Source organism: Cottoperca gobio, chromosome 14 (assembly GCF_900634415.1).
Source record: "Cottoperca gobio chromosome 14, fCotGob3.1, whole genome shotgun sequence".
NCBI classification, from domain to species: Eukaryota; Metazoa; Chordata; class Actinopteri; order Perciformes; family Bovichtidae; genus Cottoperca; species Cottoperca gobio.
This window is the reverse complement of record NC_041368.1, coordinates 18,053,173-18,078,703: the sequence shown is the minus strand read 5'-3', so window position 1 is coordinate 18,078,703 and position 25,531 is coordinate 18,053,173. Positions and strand designations below refer to the sequence as shown.

General features: G+C 40.8%; 2 protein-coding genes across 2 annotated transcripts in view; one reads left to right on the top strand and one right to left on the bottom strand.

Moving 5' to 3' along the window:
- Positions 1–5,628, bottom strand: part of gabrb2b (gamma-aminobutyric acid type A receptor subunit beta2b) — a 59,564-nt gene extending 53,936 nt beyond the window's left edge. Inside the window, 3 exon segments of the mRNA XM_029448251.1 lie at positions 4,400–4,467; positions 5,135–5,226; positions 5,376–5,628. Coding sequence (XP_029304111.1) covers positions 4,400–4,467; positions 5,135–5,226; positions 5,376–5,458 — 243 coding nt within the window. The 5' untranslated portion in view covers positions 5,459–5,628.
- Positions 5,629–19,796: 14,168 nt separating this feature from the next.
- gabra6b (gamma-aminobutyric acid type A receptor subunit alpha6b) overlaps positions 19,797–25,531 on the top strand; it is a 30,368-nt gene continuing 24,633 nt past the window's right edge. The window contains exons 1-7 of the mRNA XM_029448480.1: positions 19,797–20,133; positions 20,285–20,409; positions 20,803–20,870; positions 21,956–22,176; positions 22,803–22,885; positions 23,430–23,573; positions 23,855–24,007. Of these exons, the coding sequence (XP_029304340.1) occupies positions 20,045–20,133; positions 20,285–20,409; positions 20,803–20,870; positions 21,956–22,176; positions 22,803–22,885; positions 23,430–23,573; positions 23,855–24,007 (883 nt within the window). The 5' untranslated portion in view covers positions 19,797–20,044. The remainder of the gene's footprint in view (positions 20,134–20,284; positions 20,410–20,802; positions 20,871–21,955; positions 22,177–22,802; positions 22,886–23,429; positions 23,574–23,854; positions 24,008–25,531) is intronic.

The window sequence follows — 25,531 nt, the reverse complement described above, 5'->3', positions numbered from 1 at the left end:
TGACAGATCATTGCGCAAGAGGAAAAAAAGTTTGAGCGTATTTATTTCTCTCCACAATTAGAATGCGTCTCAGTGTGTGAATCTTCACACATTGCTTGTACACTCCCATCAGTTACTATGCAACCATCATAGAGCAGGAGTTGGAGATCATTTGAGTACTGACAAGGACTGCAGTGATCAACCCTTGTGAAGAATTTTGGTGAAACCCGGACAGACAAAAGTGTGTGTGCCGTGACAAAAGAGACGATAAGAAAACGTTGCGTTCATTATCTTCAAAGATGAACTATATCATCTATTTATTTATTAGCATCATTAACATTACAGTGAGCTGATTAGGGTCGGATTCAAGTCAGCATTGTCAGGGTCATCAATTTACAATTATTCCCACATCAGCAATAGACTTTTGAAGGCCACTGTGAAATAGATCTAAACACTACTATAATAATAATAATAATAATAATAATAATAATAATAATAATAATAATAATAATAATAATAATAATAATAATAATAATAATAATAATATTTAACAACAGTAATAGTACAATTAATAATAATAAATACTAAATAATAATAATAATAATAATAATAATAATATTAAATAATAATAATAATAATAATGTTTAACAACAGTACTAGTACAATTAATAATCATAAATACTAAATAATAATAATATTAAATAATAATAATAATAATATGCAATGCCACATAAGTGCTTCCCCATCTTCCTTTCCTTTTATTATCACATAGCAAGCAATGCTCTCTTGCCTTCCAGACAATATGCATTATAATGTAACTGTATAATGATGTGCATGATATATATAGTATAGGCGTAGTTGTCAGTGTGATTTGATGCATTTAAGGCAAACATCTCATAAGAGACATCTTCTGCTGAGATCTGGAAATAACTGGGTACAAACACGGGGGGCTCTGAGTTTCAGAGTCTTTCTCCAACAATCAATAAGCCCCTCTTGACCTTTATGTGCATCAATAATGGTATTTCTCCCTTTTGGAGGAGGATAAGAACTTTAGTCCATCCTCAGACAGGAGTATTTCTTCCCCTGTGAAAACTGTTGGCTTAGGATTCAAGTGCTCTGGAGCTCAACCAAAAGCAAATATTGAGAATTAAATGGCAGTGCACAAAAGAGAATTGCAGGGAAGAAGGGAAAAGAAAGAAATCAAGCAGCTCCTCTACACGCCTGCTGAACGTGTATCCTATTCTTTCTATGGCTGGTGCATGAACTAATGCTCGCCAAGCCACTTGCCTTGGGTTGAATGTCTAACATGACATTGGTATTCAGTGTGTGTCCGTCTCTGTATGTCCACTTCTGAGTCATGCAGAATGAACCATCAGCAGCACTAGGTACATGACCTTCTCCCCAACACCAGCACTGCTTCTGGCTCTCCACATGTTAACTTGTTAATGCCAGAGCTCTGTCTCTCTCCTATCTATCTCTGTCTCTCCCTCTGCCACGCACATACAGAGGTGACAATTTTGACTCTTAGACAATCATATCATTTCCCTCTTCTCCCTCGAAGGCTTTCGACTTTGGCCCTGACACCCAGGAAGTGACCTTTCATGGGTGTGTAATGAACACCAGCCACAGCCTCTTCAGAACATCTCTGGCTCTGGGCGTAAGTGACATGTAATGTAGTTGAATGTACTTTATGTATATGTATATATATGACTCAATAAAGCTAGCTGTTGGTGCAAAGTTTTGGCCCAAGAACATCTAAACAGTCATTGGTTGTTACCTTGTTCCACAGGCTTGTCTTTCACTTAGATGGGGTTTTGTTGTAAGGTGCATGCTTTGAAGTCCAGGTTGTACATTTGGACATCAGAATTGCTTACGTGACAAATAATGGAGAGGACTTCATGTCCTCTGGGCCACTCACGCTCTAAAGCTTGCATACTTAGTTTGGTGACTCATCTAAAGTGAGCTAGAGGCTTGTGTTGTTTCTAAATGGGTTTCTGCTCTGTGACGTTGGAAACAAAGTGCTAAAACAGATGGTTTAAGACAAACCTCTTTGCAATTCCTTATTTTAATGGCCCCTCTGGAAAAATCAAATACATGCACTATGTTATCACCCATTTGTGTCTCTGCTTCTAATGTGAGGCCTTCAACAGAGAGCAGTGGTGGGTCATAGAAGAATATATTGTTAATACACACCAAAGCGTCCTGCTGTGACATAATGGCTAATAGGACACTGTTAGAAACATCCCTCGGTGACATACATCTCTCCATTATCCTCAACCCCGTTTCTCGTCTGCTCTGTAAAGAAAGTACAGAGGGTGGTTCTATCCCCGCACCAAAATAAGTGGCAGACAGAGAGCCAGATGGGGGAGAGGAAATGGAAGAAAAGAAAGTGCTTCTACACCAGCTGGTATCCTGAAAAGTGGTTACATTTATAGGAAGGGGAGCAGATCAAAGATGCCGAAACCATTACACATCACATGTGGCCTCTACTATTCATGGAACTCCAATGGGTCAGGTGGTAATGACTCTCCTTTCACATTAGAGGTTGTTTAGTGGGCCAAAACTGAAAAAGGAATGGGATGATCAAAGAAGCTGTGCGGCACTGGCTTTGTGTGTTTGGATGGAGAGTGGGATTCTTTTTTTGTTTGGCCATATGTGTGGGTGTGTGTGAATATAAACCCCGGCCCTGACGCACTTCTGGGTAGGAGTAATGAAGCTGGGATATACTTTACTTTATACTAGGTTTTTTTTCCTAAAAGTTGCAGCCCAGAGAAGATGATAGCAGTAGAGAATGTAGTAAACAAATCACAACACACTGTTGGTGCAGCTGTAGGATATATATATATATATATATATATATATATATATATATATATATATATATATATATATATATATATATATATATAATTTATATCATATACTGGGAACACCATGGCTACACACCTTGCTTATACCCTCTTTCCTCACTGTCTATTGGATTCCTATTCTCTGCTCCATGCTATCTAAAAAGGAAATTCCCATAATATAAACATTTCTTTGTTGCCTATACACAACTTTGAGGGCATTTAACACAACAAGAGAAATAAAAGCTATAAATACTTATGATGAAATGCATTTTATACCGGATGCAGATACAAATAACATATTACATAATACTTTGGTATTTTGATTCCTCGAAATGCATCTCTTTTCCACACTCACAATATACATACTGTGCTTGCAGGCACTCTTTCACATGCACACACGTGCACAAACACAACGTAAGGCAGCTTTCAACCTCTTGCATTGGTAACACAGTGGAAACATGCCTTTAATTAAGGATTCAAGGTCCCTGTGGAGGGCTCTGTAGACCTGCATTTGGTAAGTACATGCAAATAGACATGGCATCATCTGTTCTCTCATCTCATCTCTACACATCTGCATAGTCTACAAGAGCTCAAAGATAATCACATGGGCAACAGCCTTTGGGTGCTGCTGCCAAAAATATTCCGGCATGTAACCATTCCCTGAGATCACAACATGACTCATTTCGCAGCGAGCAACACCAAAACAACTGCAACAGCAAGACGTAACTGTGCAAAATGTAAAGAAGTTGTAAATGAAAACAGTAGAGGTCAACCACAGAAAAAAAAAAACAATGTTAGAAAAGAAAAGAAAAAAAATGGACCCCATGCATATTATACCATAAATATCCATTTTTGCTCACCTCGTCAACTGTATCATAAGTGTCAAAAGTGACCTTCCATGATGATAAAATGCAGCCTTGAGTTTCTGTGTAAACTGAGGTGCAGTTCTAACATCTCATCACTAGGAGGTGCACTTGTATGAAGCAAAACTTAATCTCCACTTCTCATATCCACAGCTCTCAAGTTCTTTCACTGTCACTATTCTAGTTAAGCATTATAAACCAGCCATAACAGACACATTTTAAACATTTATCATAAAGCAACACATACATGAATTTTAAAAATGACCAGGGTTGAGACTTGGTTATACTATAACTGTTCCTTATAAGACAAGTGGGGATTGGATTGAACTTTAATTTCACAAAATCATTGATTTTGTGAAGGTAGTGATCCATGGCTGTGTGCCTGCTTATCAAATGAATCAGCAAACAGCTTATAAAACCAACAACAAAGCCACCATATATGTCAAGAAATTAAAAACGACACAAACAAATGAGGTTGAATTCATGTCATCAAACCCAAACAAAACGACCATTGCCTTTGAGTTCTCAAAAATCACAAGTCGATGGGAGTGATGGGGGGGAAAGACACATTTACACAGACCTGCATTAAGAGGGGGTTTCCCCGTTGGTTTGTAAGGGTATTCCCCCTTCTATGCTTATGCTTAGCAGGGATCATTAGTCCATAATAGTCATCCATTGTCAAAGTAGAGGTGATAAAGGCCTACTTACCATATTGACTTCTGATACCATGTCTATGCTGGCTATGTCTATGTTCATTCCCACTCCAACCGGAGGACCTAGGACAGATCAAAACAACGGTGGGCAACAGAGACATTGTACATCAGGTGCAGCCTGTATGATTCACTGACACAATGTTTACGTGATGAAAACATATATAACACTTTTGTGAATTTAGCTGTTGTCAGCCGGATAATAGTTTACAGTGTTCATTTCGGGTGGGATCAGACTCGCTGAGCTGCGGTTAAAGTGCTGGTAATTCCCCTAAAAGTTGTTGACATTAAATTACCTAGCCCTAAACATTTTTCCGTCGCAGTGAACACCTGTGTTGAAACATGGATATAAACAATAAAGGGCATCTATTTGTTTAAAATTCCAACATACGTGCACTGGGAGTTGACAGACACCCTTTTTACTGTAGTGATTTTTCATTCAATTAAATAGGGTGGTGTATTTTATCGTCCACATTCATCCTTCTTCCCAACACTCATGTGTTTTCATATCATGTCGCTACTGTGGGTTGTTTTGACACATTTTGCCTCGACTGTATCATATCATATATCATAGACTGTGAAAAAGCAGATAAGAAATGTCTATTTCACTTTCCGGAATTGCAAATATAATTGATTGATCGGTGATTACAGTGGCCATTAAAACACTGTTCTATTATACGGACTGACAAGGCGCAAACTCGAACAGAGTTGGTGATAATACGAGTTCATTTACCTCCGAAATCTGGCCTCAATCGTATATCATAACCTTTCAACAGTCTATCCACCGTTTCTTTAACCAACGACATATTACTATTGGCACCGGCACTATGGAAGAAAAAGAGAGAAAAGGTGCACAGCAGGTTTAAATACGAGACATTCTTGGACCTTAAAGTGTCCAAGTATTTTCCATGCCGTCTGTAACACAGGCACACTTAGAAAAAACGAGTGGAGCATCCTCCGACCCTCTCACTTACCTTTGGGCGCACATCACGGTCACTACGAGAGGGAACAGCCAGACGCAAAAACACCTCATTCTTCTTATTCTGAACACTGCCATACTTATGTTATGTCTATTTTTCTTTTGGTGAAGACAGACGAGGTCCAACTTATTCTTGCCAGTGCAGTAATTCCAATGCCGGGCGCATGCGTATTTCCGACCACAACATCAAGAAGCAGCGCTGCTGCTGCTGATGGTAGTGGCAGATGTAGTACCCTAGCCACGGAGGAAATTTAAAGGAGAACCAAGAATACAAGTTACTCAGGGGCACATGAGGGTCTCCCTGGTTTCTTTACACCCAAGTGTGGCTGTGTTAGAAGCGGTGAACGCGACGGGAAAGTTGGCGGTTCGAAACCACGGGGGCGATGTGGAAAATGTGGGTGGGGTTGTCTCTCTCCGTTCGTTATTTAGACGTCTGCTAACTCATCTAGCTGTCCCTGAGCAAGGCACTTAACCCCGCTGCCCCACCAGAGCTGCCTGGGGGCTCCCTGCTGAAGTCTGGACTGGATAGATGTTAGTCTAAATGTATGTGACTTCTTGAGTGTGAAGCAGAGCAGTTCCACAGAGAGCAATCAACTTCACTTTCGTTTTATGAATCAATGCGTTTTCAAGCTAAAGACCAACCTAAACTTACTCTTCATTAAGTGGAATGCAAATGTGAGACTGTACTGAGGCTGATACATTTCGTATTGTCTATTAATAGACTATACTTCTGCATCCGTTTTGTGTTGTTGCACAAATACTGATATTACTCTGTGACATCACCCCCCCGTGCGTGGGTGTGATCTTCCTTGTTAGGCATGATGCCGAACAAGGGAGATAAACTGTTGTTGTACCCTCTAGTTTTTTATGAGTAGGCCACTGTCAGGCAGGTCCCGTGGGGAAGTGGAGGGAACCGAACATATTCACAGTTTGCTCACTCCTGCCATAAAAAAAAAGAAACACAAAAAAACCCTCACTATCAGTTGGTGACTCTGTCTATGGTGCTGAAATGTGTGAATTCAGTCACCCCCTCTCTCTAACTCTGTCCATTGTGCTAAATGTGCTCCCTTCTCACTATCGCTTTCTCTCCACACAAAAGGGGAGTTCCGTGCTATAAATGCTTCCCTGCACCAACAGTTGCTCACGCATCGATCTCCAAGCACTCGGGCCTCTGACGAAAACGAGAAGCGTGGCTTAATACTCTAAACGGCGCGGTGGCAATGCAGTGCCTCGGGGTTGGATGCGGAATGCATGGCGCAGAGCACTATGCACTGAAGCCTATACTCAGCACATCCCGCAGCCATGCACGCGTGTGGCTCTACGCAATGGTAAGCAGGATGTGCGCCACTGCGTAAACTCTGACATGAATCGTCATGGATATGGTGGGAATCCAGAGGCGGATGCTGGAGCAGTGAGCCCTGAGTAGGAGTCCTACAGGAGCTCTATACTGCCTGAGAGAGGAGGGGAACAGTAGTGATCCTACCAGGAAGATGCCATGTGTACTGAACTGTAAAAGCACAAGAAAAAACAACTGTCCATAATCATGTTGAGATTGTATTGATGTGTAAGACAAAAAAACTAACACAATTCTCCACCCTATTTGACCTGAAGGGGGCGTTGTAAAATGTGAGTAATTCAAATGTCAAATAAAACGAAGCTTGAATTGGGTAATAATCAATATTTTATTTCCAGCTCCATATAAGAAGTTGGTAATCTATCTACAGGGGTTTATATGAAAGGGTTGAGGGACAATAATTAGTTTGGCAGCAGCATTTTTTACTTTGAATTCACTTTATAAGCTCCCATGTGTCAACAATCCAATAAAATATATGTGAAATGTATTTATAGTATATTAAATGTTATTACCTAGCATTGTGTTGCATTGTCAGAGAGGTAGCAACACAATATGCAGCAGTGCATTGGTTAGGGATTAAAATAGGTCATAATAAGTTTTTTCCAATAGCTTCATTCATTCAAATGCACTGATTTATTAATCTAAGGACGGACATGCAAATGTGTTACTCTCTGGGCAACGCAGTTTGTCTCTGGTACAGAGTACTCACATATCAAAGTACTTAATGTTAGACCTCTTTTTGTAGCTAACAATTGGCATTGAACCTAATTTGTCCCATCTATGTAGAAGGGCTAGTTATTGTGATTGTGATTAAATGATTTGAGCGCTTAAGTACCTTTTATATAGTGATTACTTTTTCTCTTCTTTTTCCTCCTATTTTGCTAATTACAAACCACTGCAGATAAGTTTTATCCATTGTGTTGCCATTTGTCCCGATAACTAGAGATCGATGCCCATGTATTTATTTTAGTTAGTGGTAATTAGTTAATCAATCTTTTAAGTTTGCCATCCCTCTAAACTGAACAATAAGATATCTCTTGTATACACCGCCATGGTTTTGTAATACAGCGCTGCGTAGAGACAGCAGATATTTAATACAGTGTGCACACAGGATGATACTGTTAACCACAGTTTGTGTGGTGACTGGCTGTGACGCTACCTGGTTGTCTGGCCACTGGCAGGAACAGCGAGAAGTCTTGTGTGTTCCTGAGAAAGTGGCCGTGTCTGCTCCAGGGCATGCAGGAAAAATCAGCACCATAGATAGCTTTTTTGACATTCGGTACATCTTTTCCTAATGGTCTTCCCCCATGTTTACAGATTATATAATCAACTAAAAATGAATCAAACTCCAAGTTCTTGTTGTTCATGAATGCACACATTTTAGTGACTCTCATGACAAGCAATTCAATCTGTTTTATGTACAAAGTTTGGTTTTGTGGCACTTGAAGGACATGATTACTATCCATTAAGGCTTTACATATCGTGACCTCTTTTAGCCTGCATCTCATAGCTCACTAATATGCATCAGAGGGCGAACAGATGGTGGAACCATAGAGCGCTTCACCAATCACAATATTGTGAGTGTAAAAAAAAATGGTATTGTAACCCTTCAATGTCAGTGGGTGGATGTTCACATCCCTTTGAAACTGGCACTGTGGCAAGCAAAGAAATATGTTGACCTGCTACGTGGTTTTTAATGCCTGATTTACTGAATTGTTTAACATTTCCAAAAGGGCTCTCGCTCTGCTCTTTTCTCTCTATCTACGTCTTTCTGCATCTTTGCACTAAGAGGAAATATAATGACTGCTTTTCTGAGCCCCTTAGTAAAATACCATGCATTTCAGCCAGTGCAACGTTCAGGTTGTTGTGTGCTGATGAATAAAAAAGTATTTCCACAGTGTCTGAAAAAAGGCTTTTGTGTTAGTTTTATGTCAGTAAAATAGTCTGTTTGATGATGATGGAAAATGTGCATGTGAAGGTAAGAAGCTTGTAAACTCTCTGTCTCTCTCGCTCTACCTATGTGTGTGTGTGTGTGCGTGTGTGTGTGAGAGAGACTCTTTGCCTGAGTGCACAGATAACATATCTCAGTCCATTGTCGGCCATGACATTGACTTTTTATTTTGCAATAAATAACCAACATGAAGAAAACCCTCAAATATTGGCTCACGGTGTCACACAGTGTTTAGTTGGGCATAACATTTCATGTCAAAAGCTCTTCACACATATATAACCACACACACACATACACACACATTCCGTAGTCCCAACATTGTGATTTTGGAAACACTTTTGTCCCCAGATTGTGAGTAATAGAAGTAAACAGACACACATACTACATACTTGTGTAACATTTAAAGTTAATTGAATGCTTTAATAAGGATTGTGCCACCTATTAGTTGTATAGTGCTTTAAGATTTGGGAAACGTTGTTCTTCTTCTGTGTTTTTATATCTTTATAAAAAGAAAAGTAAAAAGTAATTTCATTAAATGAACCGATTCATATTATATATATATTTATAAGTTCATCCATCCAAGTTGTGAGGCTATAATTCTATCTCTACCCACCACATGTCTCATTTATGAATGTTTCCTCAATTAAACCTTGCTAAAGCTGTTGTAAAACCTTGCCAAATATTTGCAAACTAATAAAGCCAATGCAATCAGCTTTCATTTATTTACACATTTCAGCCATATGCAGAGGGCGGGTGGGTAAGGCATGCAGGTATGCAGAGCTTAATCAACCTCTACAGCTTGTGGTCTTACTGTGGAGTTTGCACCTGGTCTGCTCTCAGCAGGTAACACCTCCCTTAGATCGGCTGTCTGATATCCATCCAGCCCCACAGAGATGGAGCGGCAATATGCCAAAGCACATGGCCAAAATAAGGAAGCATCATTTCACCCACTTACTGTCATAGCTGTGTCTATCACCAGTGTGGAGATACAATACACATATAAAAACAAGTCCTGCATGTAGAGGCATGTGTTTGTGTGTGTATGTATCTATTTTGCTTAAAAATAAATCCTGAATGGGCATTTAAGGTCGGATGTAGGATTCAAAAAATGATGGTTAACTTACATTCATAGTATAATCAAACACAATTTGCCAGCCAGTGATGAAAATTGCACTTTGCCTTTCTCTGTAATTAAAATACCTTTCTGTATTTCTCTTTTAGGTGTAGTGCAATTACAGCATTGACATTGCTGATTAGCGCTCCTTAACTCAGCAGGAGAGCTCTATTAGAGGCTTATGGAAGCCATATTTAAATGATGGCCTTCTAATTATTTGCAGGATGGGGATTTAAGTCTGTGAGACACAAAAATAATTCAGAAACTAAAATCTGACGACCAGCATGGTGTAGTGTAATTATAGCTGACTTCAAAATGATTGATTTTATTCATTCATTTACTTTTTTCTCAAGGCATTTTTGCCTGGACAGAAATACACTTAACCACATACTGACAGTCATGAAGTCGTGCAAGAAATATATAGATCCTCTGTCTATGTAACTCTGGGACTAACAATGCAGTGTGTTCTATAAACTTAGATGTCAATTCCTAATTTGTGAATAAACTACACTTGTGACTACAAGTATGAAGTAGCATAAAATGCAAGTACGGTGCTCAAGTAGAGTATGAGCGTCTCACAATTCAAATGTCGTGTTAATGACGTGTCTATCGTGGAGAAAACTCTCAACGGTTGACATTAACTCCCAAACCAAGTATAGCTCCTGAAAACTTGTTTTCAAATCCTACATATTTTTGTACAATATTAAAAAATAAATTGCTGTTGTTGTTATTTTTGTGTACAAATTAAACATATAAAAAAGAAAAACAGAACTATTCTGCATCCAGGCTGTGAGGATCTGACAATTTCACTGGCAATTATGTTCATAACTTTCCAAACCTCATAGAACCAAAGACCACCACCATGCTACCTATAATGGTTACGCTCCGTCCATCACTACTCGTGGTAACTGTAGGCAAAACAGCCCAACAATAATATAGCCTCCGAATGCGCCTGGATGTGTTCTGGACTGCAGGGTTTCCATGCAAGCCCTGGCACCACTGTTGGATCTCCACCTGTCCCTGGCATAGTGGTTTCGACCTGTAGATAAGCAGGACAAACGGAGTCCATCAGCCAACCTTTATGCCTCATTACCCTCCCTCCACCAGAGGAGGCGCCACCTGCTACCTTCTCAAGGTTGCGGTGTCCTTCCCCGTCTTAGTTACCACCAAAACAGCAGATAGTTGGCTGAGTCCTTGCCTACCTTCGCCCACTCTGTCTCTTCATTTCTCTCTCAGCCTTTCACTTTGCCCCCTGACAGACGTTGGCTATCACTGCCAGAACTGCTGACAGGAGTCCAGGGTGAGTGTCAGCTTTAGCCACAGTTGGAACGAGTGGAAAGATGGAGAGAGTGATGGAAGGAGGGATGGATAGGATTATTTGAGGGCCTCTGCCAAAAGCCCCTCTTTTGGTGTCTTGGCGTCAGAAGTGATGATTTCGATGATGACACAGGATGATAACACAGCGGTTGGTCTCTAGTGTTGCCGTTTCACCATGCCACCTGCAGATTACAAAGATCAAGAGCTTCTGTGACACAGTGAGGCCAACAATTAACATATCAGCTATTCAAATAAAGGAGAATGCATACAATCTAGATAGGACAACACTGAGACTTATTCTTAAACCATTTACTGGAAATTTAGTTCAATTCTCTCTCTTCAAGTATAAACCCAACAAGCAGTCCAATGGTGCACTATCAAGTAATTATAATTATTGAATAAAAGGTTTTCTTTGTGATTTATTTTTCTTAAAGTTAACAACTCCCTGCATTTATTTAGGCGAATAAATTGAAACCTCGACAGACTACCAGCTGTTTTGACCAGGTCAAGCTTAATCGGATCAAATCCGTCAGAAAGCGCAGTTCTGAAAAGTTGGCCAAGTACCACCTCTGCAGGCTCGCTGACTTTAACGTGACATTGATTATTTCTCCATAACTACAAGTGGTAACCATAGAGACTGAATACTAACTCTCTATTCTTACATCTGCTGAAGGAGGAATATCATATGCATGTTACACATTTAGCCTCAGCTGAATGATTTGTACTTGTAAAACAACACATTTAGCATGTATGTGTGTGTGTGTGTGTGTGTGTGTGTGTGTGTGTGTGTGTGTGTGTGTGTGTGTGAGTGCACCTTGTGTTAGCCTCATTAGCTTTTAGTTTAGGTTTCAGACTTCAGAGAAAGGAAGTTTTTGTGAAGTGATTATTCCAGAAGGCTTTGTTTAGTAAATGTCATTAACTATTATTTTGGTGGCAGGGATTCAGTCGTTATGAGTTTCTTTATTTTTGACAGATAAATACTCAAATTGTTTTTTTTGTGAGCGACGACATTTTTCAGCACAAATACAGTTTAATACTACACATTTTATATTCATGAGGTAATTGTACTTAATATTTCCGAGCAAGGCAAAAGTGTTTCAGAAAATGAGAAAAAAGTTTAAATAAGCTTTTTACCCCAAAAATGAAATAGAAATGTACTGGCTACACACAACAATATGTTTCTATTTCAAACACAAATGTGTACACATACACACCAATGCTTTTACAACCAGTACAAACCTATATTAAAAGTTTATATATGGAAAATAAATTAACTACTTATATATGTATATATATATATATATACATATATTCTTCTCTGGAGTTTCCCAAGGTGTGAGGCGTCGGGCCGGGGTGGGGATACTCACTAGCCCCCAGCTGAGCGCCGCTACGTTAGAGTTTACCCCAGTGGACGAGAGGGTTGCCTCCCTACGCCTTCGGGTTATGGGGGGGAAAACTCTGACTGTTGTTTGTGCCTATGCCCCAAACCGCAGTTCTGAGTATTCGGCCTTCTTGGAGACCCTGAATGGAGCCTTGCAGGGGGCTCCAGTAGGGGACTTCGTAGTCTTGCTGGGAGACTTCAACGCACACGTGGGAAACGATGGAGACACCTGGAGAGGTGTGATTGGGAGGAAGGGCCTCCCTGATCTAAACCCGAACGGTCGTTTGTTGTTGGACTTCTGTGCTAGTCATGGAATGGCCATAACAAACACCATGTTCGAACATAAGGATGTTCATAAGTGCACGTGGTACCAGAGCACCCTAGGCCAAAGGTCAATGATCGATTTTGTAATCGTATCATCTGATCTGAGGCCGCATGTTTTGGACACTCGGGTGAAGTGGGGCGGAGCTTTCGACTGATCACCATCTGGTGGTGAGTTGGATCAAGGGGTGGGGGAAGACTCTGGACAGACCTGGTAAACCCAAACGGGTAGTGCGGGTGAACTGGGAACGTCTGGAGGAAGCCCTGTCCTGGGGATCTTTAACTCACACCTCCGGCGGAGCTTTTCAGACATCCCTGTGGAGGTTGGGGGCATTGAACCTGAGTGGGCGATGTTCAAAACCTCGAACACCGTGGTGGACCCCGGTGGTCAGGGAAGCCGTCCGACTGAAGAAGGAGTCCTTCCGGGTTATGTTATCCGGGAGAACACCGGAAACAGTTGCAGGGTATCGAAGGACTAGAAGGGCGGCAGGTGTGGGAGAAGTTCGGAGAAGCTATGGAGAAGGACTTCTGGAGCTTCTGGTGCTTCTGGAAAACCATCCTCAGGAGGGGGAAGCGAGGAACCATCAAAGCTGTGTACAGAAAGGGTGGGACCTTGCTGACTTCAACTGAGAAGGTTATCGGCCGGTGGAAGGAGCACTTTGAGGAACTCCTGAATCCGACTAACACGCCCTCTATGGTAGAGGCAGAGCTGGAAGCTGATGGGGGATCATCGTCAATTTCCCTGATGGAAGTCACTGAGGTAGTCAAACAACTCCACAGTGGCAAAGCCGCAGGGATTGATGAGATCCGTCCAGAAATGCTGAAGGCTTTGGGTGTCTTGGTTGACACGCCTCGTCAACATTGCGTGGAATTCTGGGACAGTGCCTAGGGGTTGGCAGACCGGGGTGGTGGTTCCCCTATTTAAAAAGGGGGACCAGAGAGTGTATGCCAACTACAGGGGTATCACACTTCTCAGCCTCCCTGGTAAAGTCTACTCCAAGGTACTGGAAAGGAGGGTTCGGCCGGTAGTCGAACCTCTGATTGAAGAGGAACAATGCGGATTCCGTCCTGATCGTGGAACAACAGACCAACTCTTTACTCTTGCAAGGATCCTGGAGGGGGCCTGGGAGTACGCCCATCATACATGTATTTTGTGGATCTGGAGAAGGCATATGACCGGGTCCCCCGGGTGATACTGTGGGAGGTGCTGCGGGAGTCTGAGGTGAGGGGGTCACTTTTGAGGGCCATCCAATCCCTGTACGCCCAAAGCGAGAGTTGTGTCCGGATACTCGGCAGTAAGTCGGACTCGTTTCCAGTGAATGTTGGCCTCCGCCAGGGCTGCGCTTTATCACCAATCCTGTTTGTGATTTTCATGGATAGGATATCGAGGCGTAGTCGTGGAGGGGTTGCAGTTCAGTGACCTGAGGATCTCATCACTGCTCTTTGCAGATGATGTGGTCCTTATGGCAACATCGGTCTGTGACCTTCAACAGTCACTGGATTGGTTCGCAGCCGAGTGTGCAGCGGTTGGGATGAGGATCAGCACCTCTAAATTTGAGGCCATGGCTCTCAGCAGGAAACCGGTGGATTGCCTACTAAGGCAATCCAAGCTTAAGGAGTTCAAGTACCTCGGGGTCTTGTTCGTGAGTGAAGGGACGATGGAGCGAGAGATTGGCCGGAGAATCGGAGCAGCGGGGGCGGTATTACAGTCACTTTACCGCACCGTTGTGACGAAAAGAAAGCTGAGCCAGAAGGCAAAGCTCTCAATATACCGGTCGATCTTCGTTCCTACCCTCACATATGGCCATGAAGGCTGGGTCATGACCGAAAGAACGAGATCACGGGTACAAGCGGCCGAAATGGGTTTTCTCAGACGGGTGGCTGGCGTCTCCCTTAGAGATAGGGTGAGAAGCTCAGCCATCCGTGAGAGACTCAGAGTAGAGCCGCTGCTCCTTTACGTTGAAAGGAGCCAGTTGAGGTGGTTCTAGGCATCTAGTAAGGATGCCACCTGGGAGCCTCCCTAGGGAGGTGTTCCAGGCACGTCCAGCTGGGAGGAGACCCCGGGGAAGACCCAGGACTCGGTGGAGAGATTATATCTCTTTACTGGCCTGGGAACGCCTCAGGATCCCCCAGTCGGAGCTGGAGGATGTGGCCCGGAGAAGGGAAGATTGGGGTTCCCCCGCGACCCGATCCCGGATAAGCGGTAGACGATGGATGGATGGATATATATATAATATAAGCTGTAAAAAGTACATTGTCATTGTTCATTTTAACTTGGGTTTTGTGTATTTCACTGGGGGCTGTTGGCTAAGTTTTATGCTACTAAAGTTTCTCTGCCTTTTCTTTGTCGTTCTTTTTTTCCTCTGCAGTTTACAGGTCAGCTGAGGCAGTAAGAAAATAAAGTTTTCTTCACAAATCTTCTTGCTGTTACAATGAATTGCTTACCATACAAATGGTAACATATCATCCGTGCATGTGTTCATATGTAGTGTACATGTTCAAACTATAAATACTGACATATTTATACGTATATACATATATATATACTTTAATATATACATTTGTAGCGTTTGTGTCTGCGCTGGCACATGTTGTGCATTTACAGAAAGATGCCTCCCGAGTGTTGTGCTGAATTCATTTGGAGAAAAGATCAATTATTATATGCATAACATTTACATTTCAATAGCGAATACAAACCTTGAGGCAATAAAGTTTATTGAATTGACTTGCTGTGTTTATTACAGCCTTTCTTCCCTCTCTCTGTACTGCGGGCTATTGGCAGCAGTTCATTGTAAAGCTTTTGGCTGCCAGGTCAACCGAGGCAGTGAGGACAACTGTTTTCTTAAAATCAACATTTATTCTATCTTTCTATGATATGGTTTGGTCTCCATGGAAACTGCAGTGGAAAAAAAAATTCCCAGCGTTGAATCTAGTGGAGGTGGTGCAGCTCATCATGTCTGAGGTCTATGTGAGCTGTTGTGGATGTGTGTGGCTATGGGCGAGGGTTAAAAGGCGATTCCCAAAGTGAGTCCGAAAGTTTTCAAACCACTGAATTAAACGTAGGTCTTCACTGACGAAGAAGCGATTAAAGAAATGTTCATGAAACCACTAACCCATGCACGTAGCGTGCACGATACATAACCAATAAACACGTAAGTGAGTATCATCATCAACATTCTTTAACCCCTACCTCCAAACGCTCTCCCACTAACCTAACCCTCTTCTCTAAAACAATATCCCAAATGTAATTCTTCTCTAAACCCTCACACAGACTGAATCTCAACTCGTACACTAACCTCAACAGTACTTCTAACATTTACCCTACACTTACAATGAGAATCACCATTCTGTTCTTGTGAACAAATGTACTTCTTAATAGTCCAGAAATACCCCCTCCACACACACACACACACACGCACACACACACATTCCACGACACATGCTGAGCTTCTCCTATTGTAAGTGGTTACCATAGATACCACATGGTGAGGCTCATGAAGTACAGTGGGTCCATCTCACGTGGGAGCCATTGCTTATTTATAGAAGCACAGTGTGTGGTGTGTCCAGAAATGAGTTTAGACAATACACTTTATTTTTGGGGGGGTGATAACAAGCAATGAAGTGCCGTAGCGTGTAAGAGCTACTGTGAGCCACGGTGTTCTAGTATGTCAGTAGTGACTTTGAGTTTTTTTATTGTGCGTGGTACTTCAGTGTAATAATAATAAGTGGAACCGTCCATGTTGCTGAAAGTACATGGAGGCATTCAGAATATTCAGATCTTCAGCAGAAAGAGTTTTTTTTCTTTCTTCTCTTTCTCTACTTTCTTTTCATCTTTTTCTCCAGCTTTTTCCCTTTTCCTCACGGCATGCCTTTGTGTATGTCAGCGTCAGTCTGTGCACAGAAAAACCTCAAATGACTGGCGCTGAACAAACAGCTTAACAAAAAAAAAGAAAAAGCTTTCTAATTCTGCCATCTGAGAGCTCCTCTTCCTTCAAAAGGTCAGCGATCTTTTGAAAGTTTCTCTCAATAATGTGCTCGCTCTGCACGAAGCTCACGTGTTGTGGGGACTCAACTACAGAGTACATATCATGGCATGTTTAATTAAATCCTATTTTGTTGAATAATGAACTAATTAACAAACTCCTACTGAAGGCTTTTCTCTTCTTCAAAACACGTTGGATTTGGAAGTATGTCTCCTTATCTTCCCGAAGTAATTGTATTTCCCTAAACTGACATAATTGAATTGCTACCCACCCTGGCAAATGAGGTGTATTGTTCTCAAGGAATGAAGCATACCTAATTGCAATCCATCATAATCACTGAGGTTTTTTCATCTTAATTCACACTTAAGTCTAATGAATGGTTCAGTGATTATATTTTGTGGAAATATTTTCTATTAGATATAATGACCTCCTATTATTTAACATTGTTCGCTTGACATGGGCTTTAAAAACCTAATGACCAATTTCAGAGAGGTATGAATGGGGCCAGATGGAATAGAGAATGAGCTGTCAGAAGATGTTGGCACGATAATCAATAAGACTGGTCAAATGATTCACCTGAGCTGACTATCATCTATATTGACTTTCAGTTAGTAGGATTAATATCTGTTTTATATAATGATCTGCATTTATACAGCTCCCAATTTATCCTGTATTACCATCTGCTTCTCTACTCTGAAGCACTTATGTTTGGCTCGGTGCCTGACGGAGCACACTTGCTTCAAGTCCAGGAAGACAGTGATCCAGTCAGGAAGACATTTTAATAGCTGTCTCTAAGTCCGTCAGTCTTCCAGCCATTCACAAGATGCATCTAGCTATTCAGTGCTATATTCCATCAACACACATATAGTATACTGATTTAGACCATCTCTAATCTAAAGAATACTGGGTGGCTGCCTACCCCTCTCAGTATGCATTGAATGCATGAATTCAGTATAGTACCGTTCTATGTATTTGCAAATACCCTGTGTAATTGTAAGAGGAGACATGCCTAAAAAGCAGAGATTATTAATGACTGCGTGGGTGTGTCCAGTGCATGATATGAGAGATAACAGCTATAGAGGGGGGGATTAAAGGGCAGAGGCTGTGAGCATGTGTATGTGTGTACACTAAACACGTAGGTCTCTGCTCGCTTGTGATGTTAGATGCCATTGCACAGCATGCTAAGCGCATTCACACCAAATGACGAAGAGAATAAGTTCGCTCTTTGTCCGGGCTCACCCACAGCCTCATCTACTGCCTGCAAAAGGAATCAGGTCAGGAGCCTTTCATGGTCGCTGCGCTGTGGTTGGTCAGATGAGCTGACCTCACGGATAAGATCAAGTTGATCACAGCATTAGGGTCAGATTACTTTGTCTACCAGCAAGCTAACAGAGAAACAGAACTGTTACTACTCCAGTATGTATAAGTATATGACTACTGCTGCTGCTTTTACTAGCTTACTAGTGCTAGTATGTCTGCTATTTATACTGCTATTCTGCTAATTCTACTCCTACTGCTTTTTCTTCGATCGCTACAACTCTCAAGATGGTGGTTTGCAGTGGACACTGAGAAAGAAAACCTCTACGGTTCCCCCAGTACACCCGGCGAGGTTACACGTGTCCCTGAACAACACACCATACCAAACAACTTCTTGCACCACAATAAGCTGTTTATATATATATATATATATATATATATATATATATATATATATATATATATATATATATATATACACTCTCTGTTTGGAATCAATGGAAATGATAATTCCAGTTATGTTATGTAAACTTGAAATCCTACTGAACCTTTCAGCTATATCTACCGGTGCTCTCCAGAGGTGCTCAGTTCAAACTTAGAGGAAATCGTTCCATCGGTAATGTTTAATCTTTGAAAGGACTTACTCTGGATGCCCTTGATCTGAAAGTGATCCACTGTTGTCTGCATATGATTTAAATCATATTTTGAGATCATTATATAACTTGTGTTTTGAGTACAAAGAGACCAGAGTTGAAGGATTATGTTGCGTAATCAGTCTCCACATGTTAATGCCGTCAGAATAATATACTATATTTTTCTACCTCACGTGAATTATTGATAAGTGACAATGATACCACTCATAATAAAAAAGTAATGGGCTCAAATGATTTATTCTAAACTCATTGATCAGTTGTAAAACAATGTAGTAAAGACATCATTAGAAAACATTGAATCTTTGATTATCTTTTTCTCTATTAGAGGAATTGGGTTTATTTTATTCTAAGGGTCAGGTTAAATTAAGTAAAGTTTATTGCAATGGTTATACTTAACGCTTACTTGTTCATAATATTGTGCCATATCTCATCAGTTGATGGTTGTGCACACTACTAGATCTGCCACCGAAAGCTCAACTCTGCTGAGCACCAGTAAATATGATGTAATTTTGTTTTTTGCAACAGGAATAAACTCATGTTTCAGAGCTGAAAGAATAGCTGACACTGTGTGGTGTTTTCCAATAGCTCTCGATCTATGGATAGTGTGAGTTTGTAGTTGCACTAAATGTATCTACCACCTACTCTACTCAATCACCCAACTACTATATGAATCACAGTTCATCTGCTTTCTCTCTGGTGGCAATTTCCTTTCTTTGCATGGCCAAGCTTGTGGTTTGAAACACACACACACACACACACACACACACACACACACACACACACACATACACACACACACACACACACACACACACACACACACACAGAGAGACACACACAGGGGTAACAAAAGCTGAATTATATTTAATAAAAAATTATATTGCATTTTTTTACTGCATTGGAAAGGTCACTGTGTATACTGTCCATTGATATGATAGTACTGTATTTGTGAAGGCTCTCTTCCTCTACTTCTCCCTCCCTCCCTCTCTCTCTGTGTTTCTCTCCATCGCTCTTTTCTCCTCAACCTCCTTACTCATAGCCACAGTATCCGTCATTATCTCCATCAAACAGAAACATTTTCTAAATATCCAAGTTGCATTTTATACCAGAGTATATGTCTTATAAAATGCCTTGTTCGGTTAATGTTAATGCCCCCCTCGTCCCTCCTCTTCACTCTCTTAAAAACTCTTCAGGTTTTTCTAACTGAGCGATTCTGAGGCGGGCGCAACCGCACTAGAGGGGAAGTCGTGCTGGACTGGCGCGATATCCTCGCACGGTTCACAACTAAAAGAAGACCTGACCCGCGTTTAATCATGATTTTAAATGATGGAATATGCTGATTTTAAAAGTTGACCAGGGATTTCTAGTTGTGGGGTGTTTGCGAGGCATGGCTTTCATTTTAACTTGCTTATTTCTGTCTTGGTGAGTATGGCAACTCTTTTCTCTGCATGTTCTCCGACTTTTACGCACGGGAACCAGATACTGTGGATGGATGTGCATTTGAGAAACTCTTTATTTTCAACTGTTTTATTATCTGTTGGAATAATATTTCATTAGTGCATATGTACTTTAGTTACAGTGTAAGCAGTGTTTGGGGAAATCAGCCCGCTGATACCAGTATCTATTTGGATAACATCACGCGCATATTGGATAGATTACTGGATGGCTATGACAACAGGCTACGACCCGGATTTGGAGGTATGCTAATGACCGTTTCATATTGTATTTTATACGATATTGGCTCATATATTATTGGATCAATGTTCCTTTATCGATAAAGTTATACTCCAGTAGTTGTGTGTGCCTCATTTTGAATGAGCTTTTGTCCTGTAATAGTTAAAAAATACAATTTGTTTTATTTTATATAATCATGACAGAATTACCACTTAACAACCTGAAACTGAGAATCAATTTAGAATCAATTCTATGTTATGTTCTTATTTTCACTGGCCATTTTGCTCTATGCATAGACTATACATTAAATATAACTTTACATTTCACTGCATTACATGTTGTAAAAACATTCAAACGTATGATACAAAGTTGTTGTTTTTGTCTGTGTCAAAGCAACTACTTATCCTTCTGCTGTAGGTCCAGTTACAGAGGTCAAAACTGACATCTTTGTCACCAGCTTTGGACCTGTTTCAGATGTTGAGATGGTATGTAAATCATGCTGATTGCTGAAACACAGATACAGGGTGCACAGGCTACTTCACTGACTGTCAATCACATCCATATGTTTCATCACCTGTTAACAAAGTCCATGTCAATGTATGAACACACAAGAGAATATGTACAGTTTCCACGGTAATTCTGTGAATATAGCATCTAGTCATGGCTCTCCTAGCCTAGCCTTCATTATTCCAGCATTTGGGCAGGATGTCATTAGTGGAGCTTAGAATTTTAATCTGGTTGACAATCCCCCCCCCCCCCCCCCCCCCCACCCCATCTGAGAGAGGGAGTGAGAGAGAGATGTGGCTGATGTTGGGACGGAATAGGTTTGCTACTCCTGTCATGGGATAGGCTGAGCGCTGTGTGTCTGCTGTGCTCTACACTGTTGAGGCTTTAGGCTTTCACTGCATCTAAAGCCCACTTGAATTGCCATGTGATATACTGTTGGCAGTTCTATAGAGATGCATGTAAAAGGCTATTCAGGTCAACAAGAGCATCCATTTGATCTAAGAGCATCCTAGACTTAATGTTGACTCTCTGGATAAAATAAACTGTATACAGGTGATATCAATGAATTCACTTTATTTCCATACCTGGCAGTACATAGGAAATACCATAAACGTTAAGATGACCATTTAACATTATGTGTGGACAAATGTTGTTTTATGTCTTGGTATCTGTTTTGAGTTGCGTGATAATTTGAAGGAATTGAATATACATGATAAAGAAACATCTAAAAATCCTATTTCAACTCGCTTTAAAGAAACAACAATATAATGACTTGATTGTAAAATTTATAAATAGGTGCAAATCTATGTTATTAATTTCATTAGTACTGGCAGCAAATGTAGAGTAGTCCAGAAATGAAAACAAACCAACAACAACTGACTACATTGCCAGTACTCTATCCAGCAGGTCCAACAAAAACCATGGCTCACAAACCCATCTGCCATTCTCTCCGGGGGTAGTGGAGATATTAGTGGCAGGAGCAGGAACAGCACCAGCAGTAGGATTGGTAGTAGTAGCCATAGTAGTAAATAAATCCTTAACCCACACTTTAAACTCCACCCAGGAATACACCATGGACGTGTTCTTCCGTCAAACATGGATCGACGAACGGCTGAAATTCGAGGGCCCCATTGAGATCCTGCGGCTCAACAACCTGATGGTCAGCAAGATCTGGACGCCCGACACCTTTTTCCGGAATGGCAAGAGGTCCATCTCTCACAACATGACCACCCCCAACAAGCTGTTCCGCATCATGCAGAACGGAACTATCCTCTACACCATGAGGTAACAGTGCTGGACAGTGAGCTCCAAACCAAGCCAAGACCGGAATAGAGCACAGACCTGGAAAGCAAATCAAATAAACAAGCATCCAAGAATATGCACAGACATGAAAAGAATTTAAGAGTGCCATTCCAAAAAAACAAGATACGTGCCATCTGATACTGAAAACAGGCCTGGAAAGAAATTCAAACAAACATGACTCCGGCTTTGTTCCAATGTAGCATGAAAAAAAAAATCCCCATTGAGTTACTAATGGCACAAAAACAGATTTCTTTAAACATTATAAGATTGTTTAAGTGGATCAACTTTACTTTAAAAACCCTGAATGGTTAAATTCAAGCGCTTTATTTAATCTGTATTGTTAGCTTGTGTCGTTACTTACCTTTGGGAGAGGTACAGCTAAATGTTTCTCTCCGGGATATGATATATTGTCGTAATTCAAAATCATTACCGACGAATGTCTCCAGATTTCATGCATCCACTGCACATCAAATATTGCTTTGTCTTTTTTTTGCACAGCATGGCACCGCAATAACTGAATCCATCTTAAAAACAGTAGTCATTACTGCAAGTAAGAGTGTTTCAAATATAAATCAAAAAGTCCTTTCAACTCTTCTCTATTCTGACAGATTAACTATAAATGCAGAGTGTCCCATGCGTCTGATGAACTTCCCGATGGACGGCCATGCCTGCCCGCTCAAGTTTGGGAGTTGTGAGTTTGTTTTTTGTTAAGCCTCACTGGTATGACAGATGGTGTCACTCTGAAATGATCACTCTGTCACTGAGTAACTGACAGCATATATTCAAAAGATTTCAATTTGAAATGTCTCATGCAAGTACATTTGGGGAACACAAACAAATCTATACCTCTGTAAAATAAAGTGTTTAGAAGACCAGGCCTAGAAATAAATGTTTATGAAATGAAACTCTAAAAGCTATGTGTAACTCCCATCATTTTGTATCAGCAGCTACACCAGAGATTGCTGCTTTTTTTCTTTTTTTGGCTCAAGGACAATGATTCAGTTCATTGTTCAGCTGTTTCATATGCCAATTTGTTTGATTTAATATTTTTGAGAATGCAGACAATCAGGTCAGTTTTGAAAGCCAGAAACCCTGCAGCAGTAAACATGTTTGTCTCTTGCGTCTGTCATCGTCTCAAAGTGAGAACGTTTATTTGCACTTTGTCTCCTAAATGAATCCCTAATGACATTGTGAAAGTCTAAGTTTTAACAAAGTTCTTCATCCACCCCGTCTAGATGCTTACCCCATCAGTGAGATTGTGTACACTTGGAAGAAAGGTCCTCTGTCCTCCGTGGAGGTGCCACAGGAATCATCCAGTTTGCTGCAGTACGACCTCATCGGTCAGACAGTGTCGAGCGAGAGGCTAAAGTCCAACACAGGTGAGAAGAGATTCTTAGAAATGTGCTCAGAATCGTGTTGGGTGTTGACTTTTGATGTAAAGTGTCACATTTTTTTTTTTTTTGCAGAGGTTTCGCTGAGGTTACGTCATATCTCATACAGTAGAGCTTTTTATTTTAAACCAATGCATCTTCAAAAGATACAATTATGATGACAAATGACATGTATGCAAGAAACACTTTAAAACTACTACGTGTGTGTCTTTGAATTACTGATGCGTCACCAATAGAAACCCAGCTGTCTTTGGTGTTTACTTTCTCAGGTGAATATGTCATCATGACAGTCCACTTCCACCTGCAAAGGAAAATGGGCTTCTTCCTGATTCAGACTTACATTCCCTGTATTATGACTGTCATCCTGGCCCAAGTCTCTTTCTGGATTAACAAGGAATCTGTTCCTGCTCGGACTGTGTTTGGTAAGATTTCTTTAAGTTTATTCATATGCTGTATAAATCCCATTCCAATCCCTTTGGATAAACTCAACACCATTCTCATTTTAGCTGCCAACAATTGCAATATAATGGCTTGCGAATAATGCAGCATTTTTCTTAGAAAAGGCAGTTGTTATATTGCATGATTGCGATCACTTAAAGAGGACTATAATTTGGTGAAAAATGTAAATAACGTCAATTCACAGAGAACAAGTCAGTAAGGAATTTCTAAATCTGTACCTCTTATCCATCCTCCAGTATGGCGTACTTCTTGTGTTCTGATGAGTCTTTTATATATTGTATATTATTTATATAGCGTTTATATCAAGTTTTCATATCTCTAAAGTCAAAACTTATTTTCTTCAAGTATCTAAAAATCAAGTGAAAATATATCGACTTACCACCCACTGCTCGACCCCAGTGTGAGTCTTGCTCTGCAAACTTTAAGCAAGTATACTTTTCTCTTTTTTAATGCGATCTGATTGGTTAGAACTGCACAGAGTGGTCCTTATAACCTTCCGCAAGAGAACAAAGACAGACACAGTCATCAAAATATGTTTGAACCTTTCTTCATTATCTCTATTCCTCCTTCACTGTGGTGGAGCTCAATTAATTGGCATTAATCCTTTTCAAAATTGCTCATGCAAAGGGACGAGAGAGGGAGGATGTTTACTTGGCCCTTCTCCGAGCACTCACAGGTTCCGCTTGGTCACATTACATTACGCTACAGTTGCCACCAAGCTCTAGCCTCGGGAACAGAGAGGGTAAGAGACACTGAAGAGAGACAGAGAAAGTGAGACAGAGAGGAATGAGAGGGACAAAGAGACAGAGACAAAGCAAAGAGGAAAAACATGGGGAAAGTGTGTAGAAATTCCTCTTCTTTTTAATTCAATTCCCCCTTAAATTAATTTTCAACAAGCTGCCACTGAACAGAGTAACACTGCTGGCCCTTGTAGATTATGGTTCTGTAGTCTGGCTTGTCTTTGGAAGCGAGCCAGCACTCAAACGAGCCTGCGCACAGAGAATAGATCCCAATCATTACTGTTAGTGTGGAAGTTGAAGCCCCATGCGGAAAGCACATCTGTGGCAACTCATTAACCTCAATCGTCCTGCTGTTTCTATTTCACTCAGTATTGGGTATAGGATAAAAAGAAAAGCAGCTCATTCTCTGGATTGGCTGTTGTTAAAAAGGAGCTTTTATTTTTTGAAGAGGTTGAACATATATATGTTTTGGGATTTTGATATGACAAAAGGAAAAACTTATGTTTCCTAATGAAAGTGCCCTGCTTATGAGCTCTTGGTGCTCCTGAAGTTACAGGATGTAGTTGCATATTTTTCGTGGGTATAAAGGACGATTTTTTCACAAAAAGCCATCATCTGAGTGTGTTTCATTAATGCTGTCGATGGTGCATGTGAGATAGAAGTTTAAAAGTGAGGGAGTAGAGCAGAGAATACAAACTGCTACATGGATACGCTCCACCCCGTCAGTGCATTAAGTCATAGTATGCC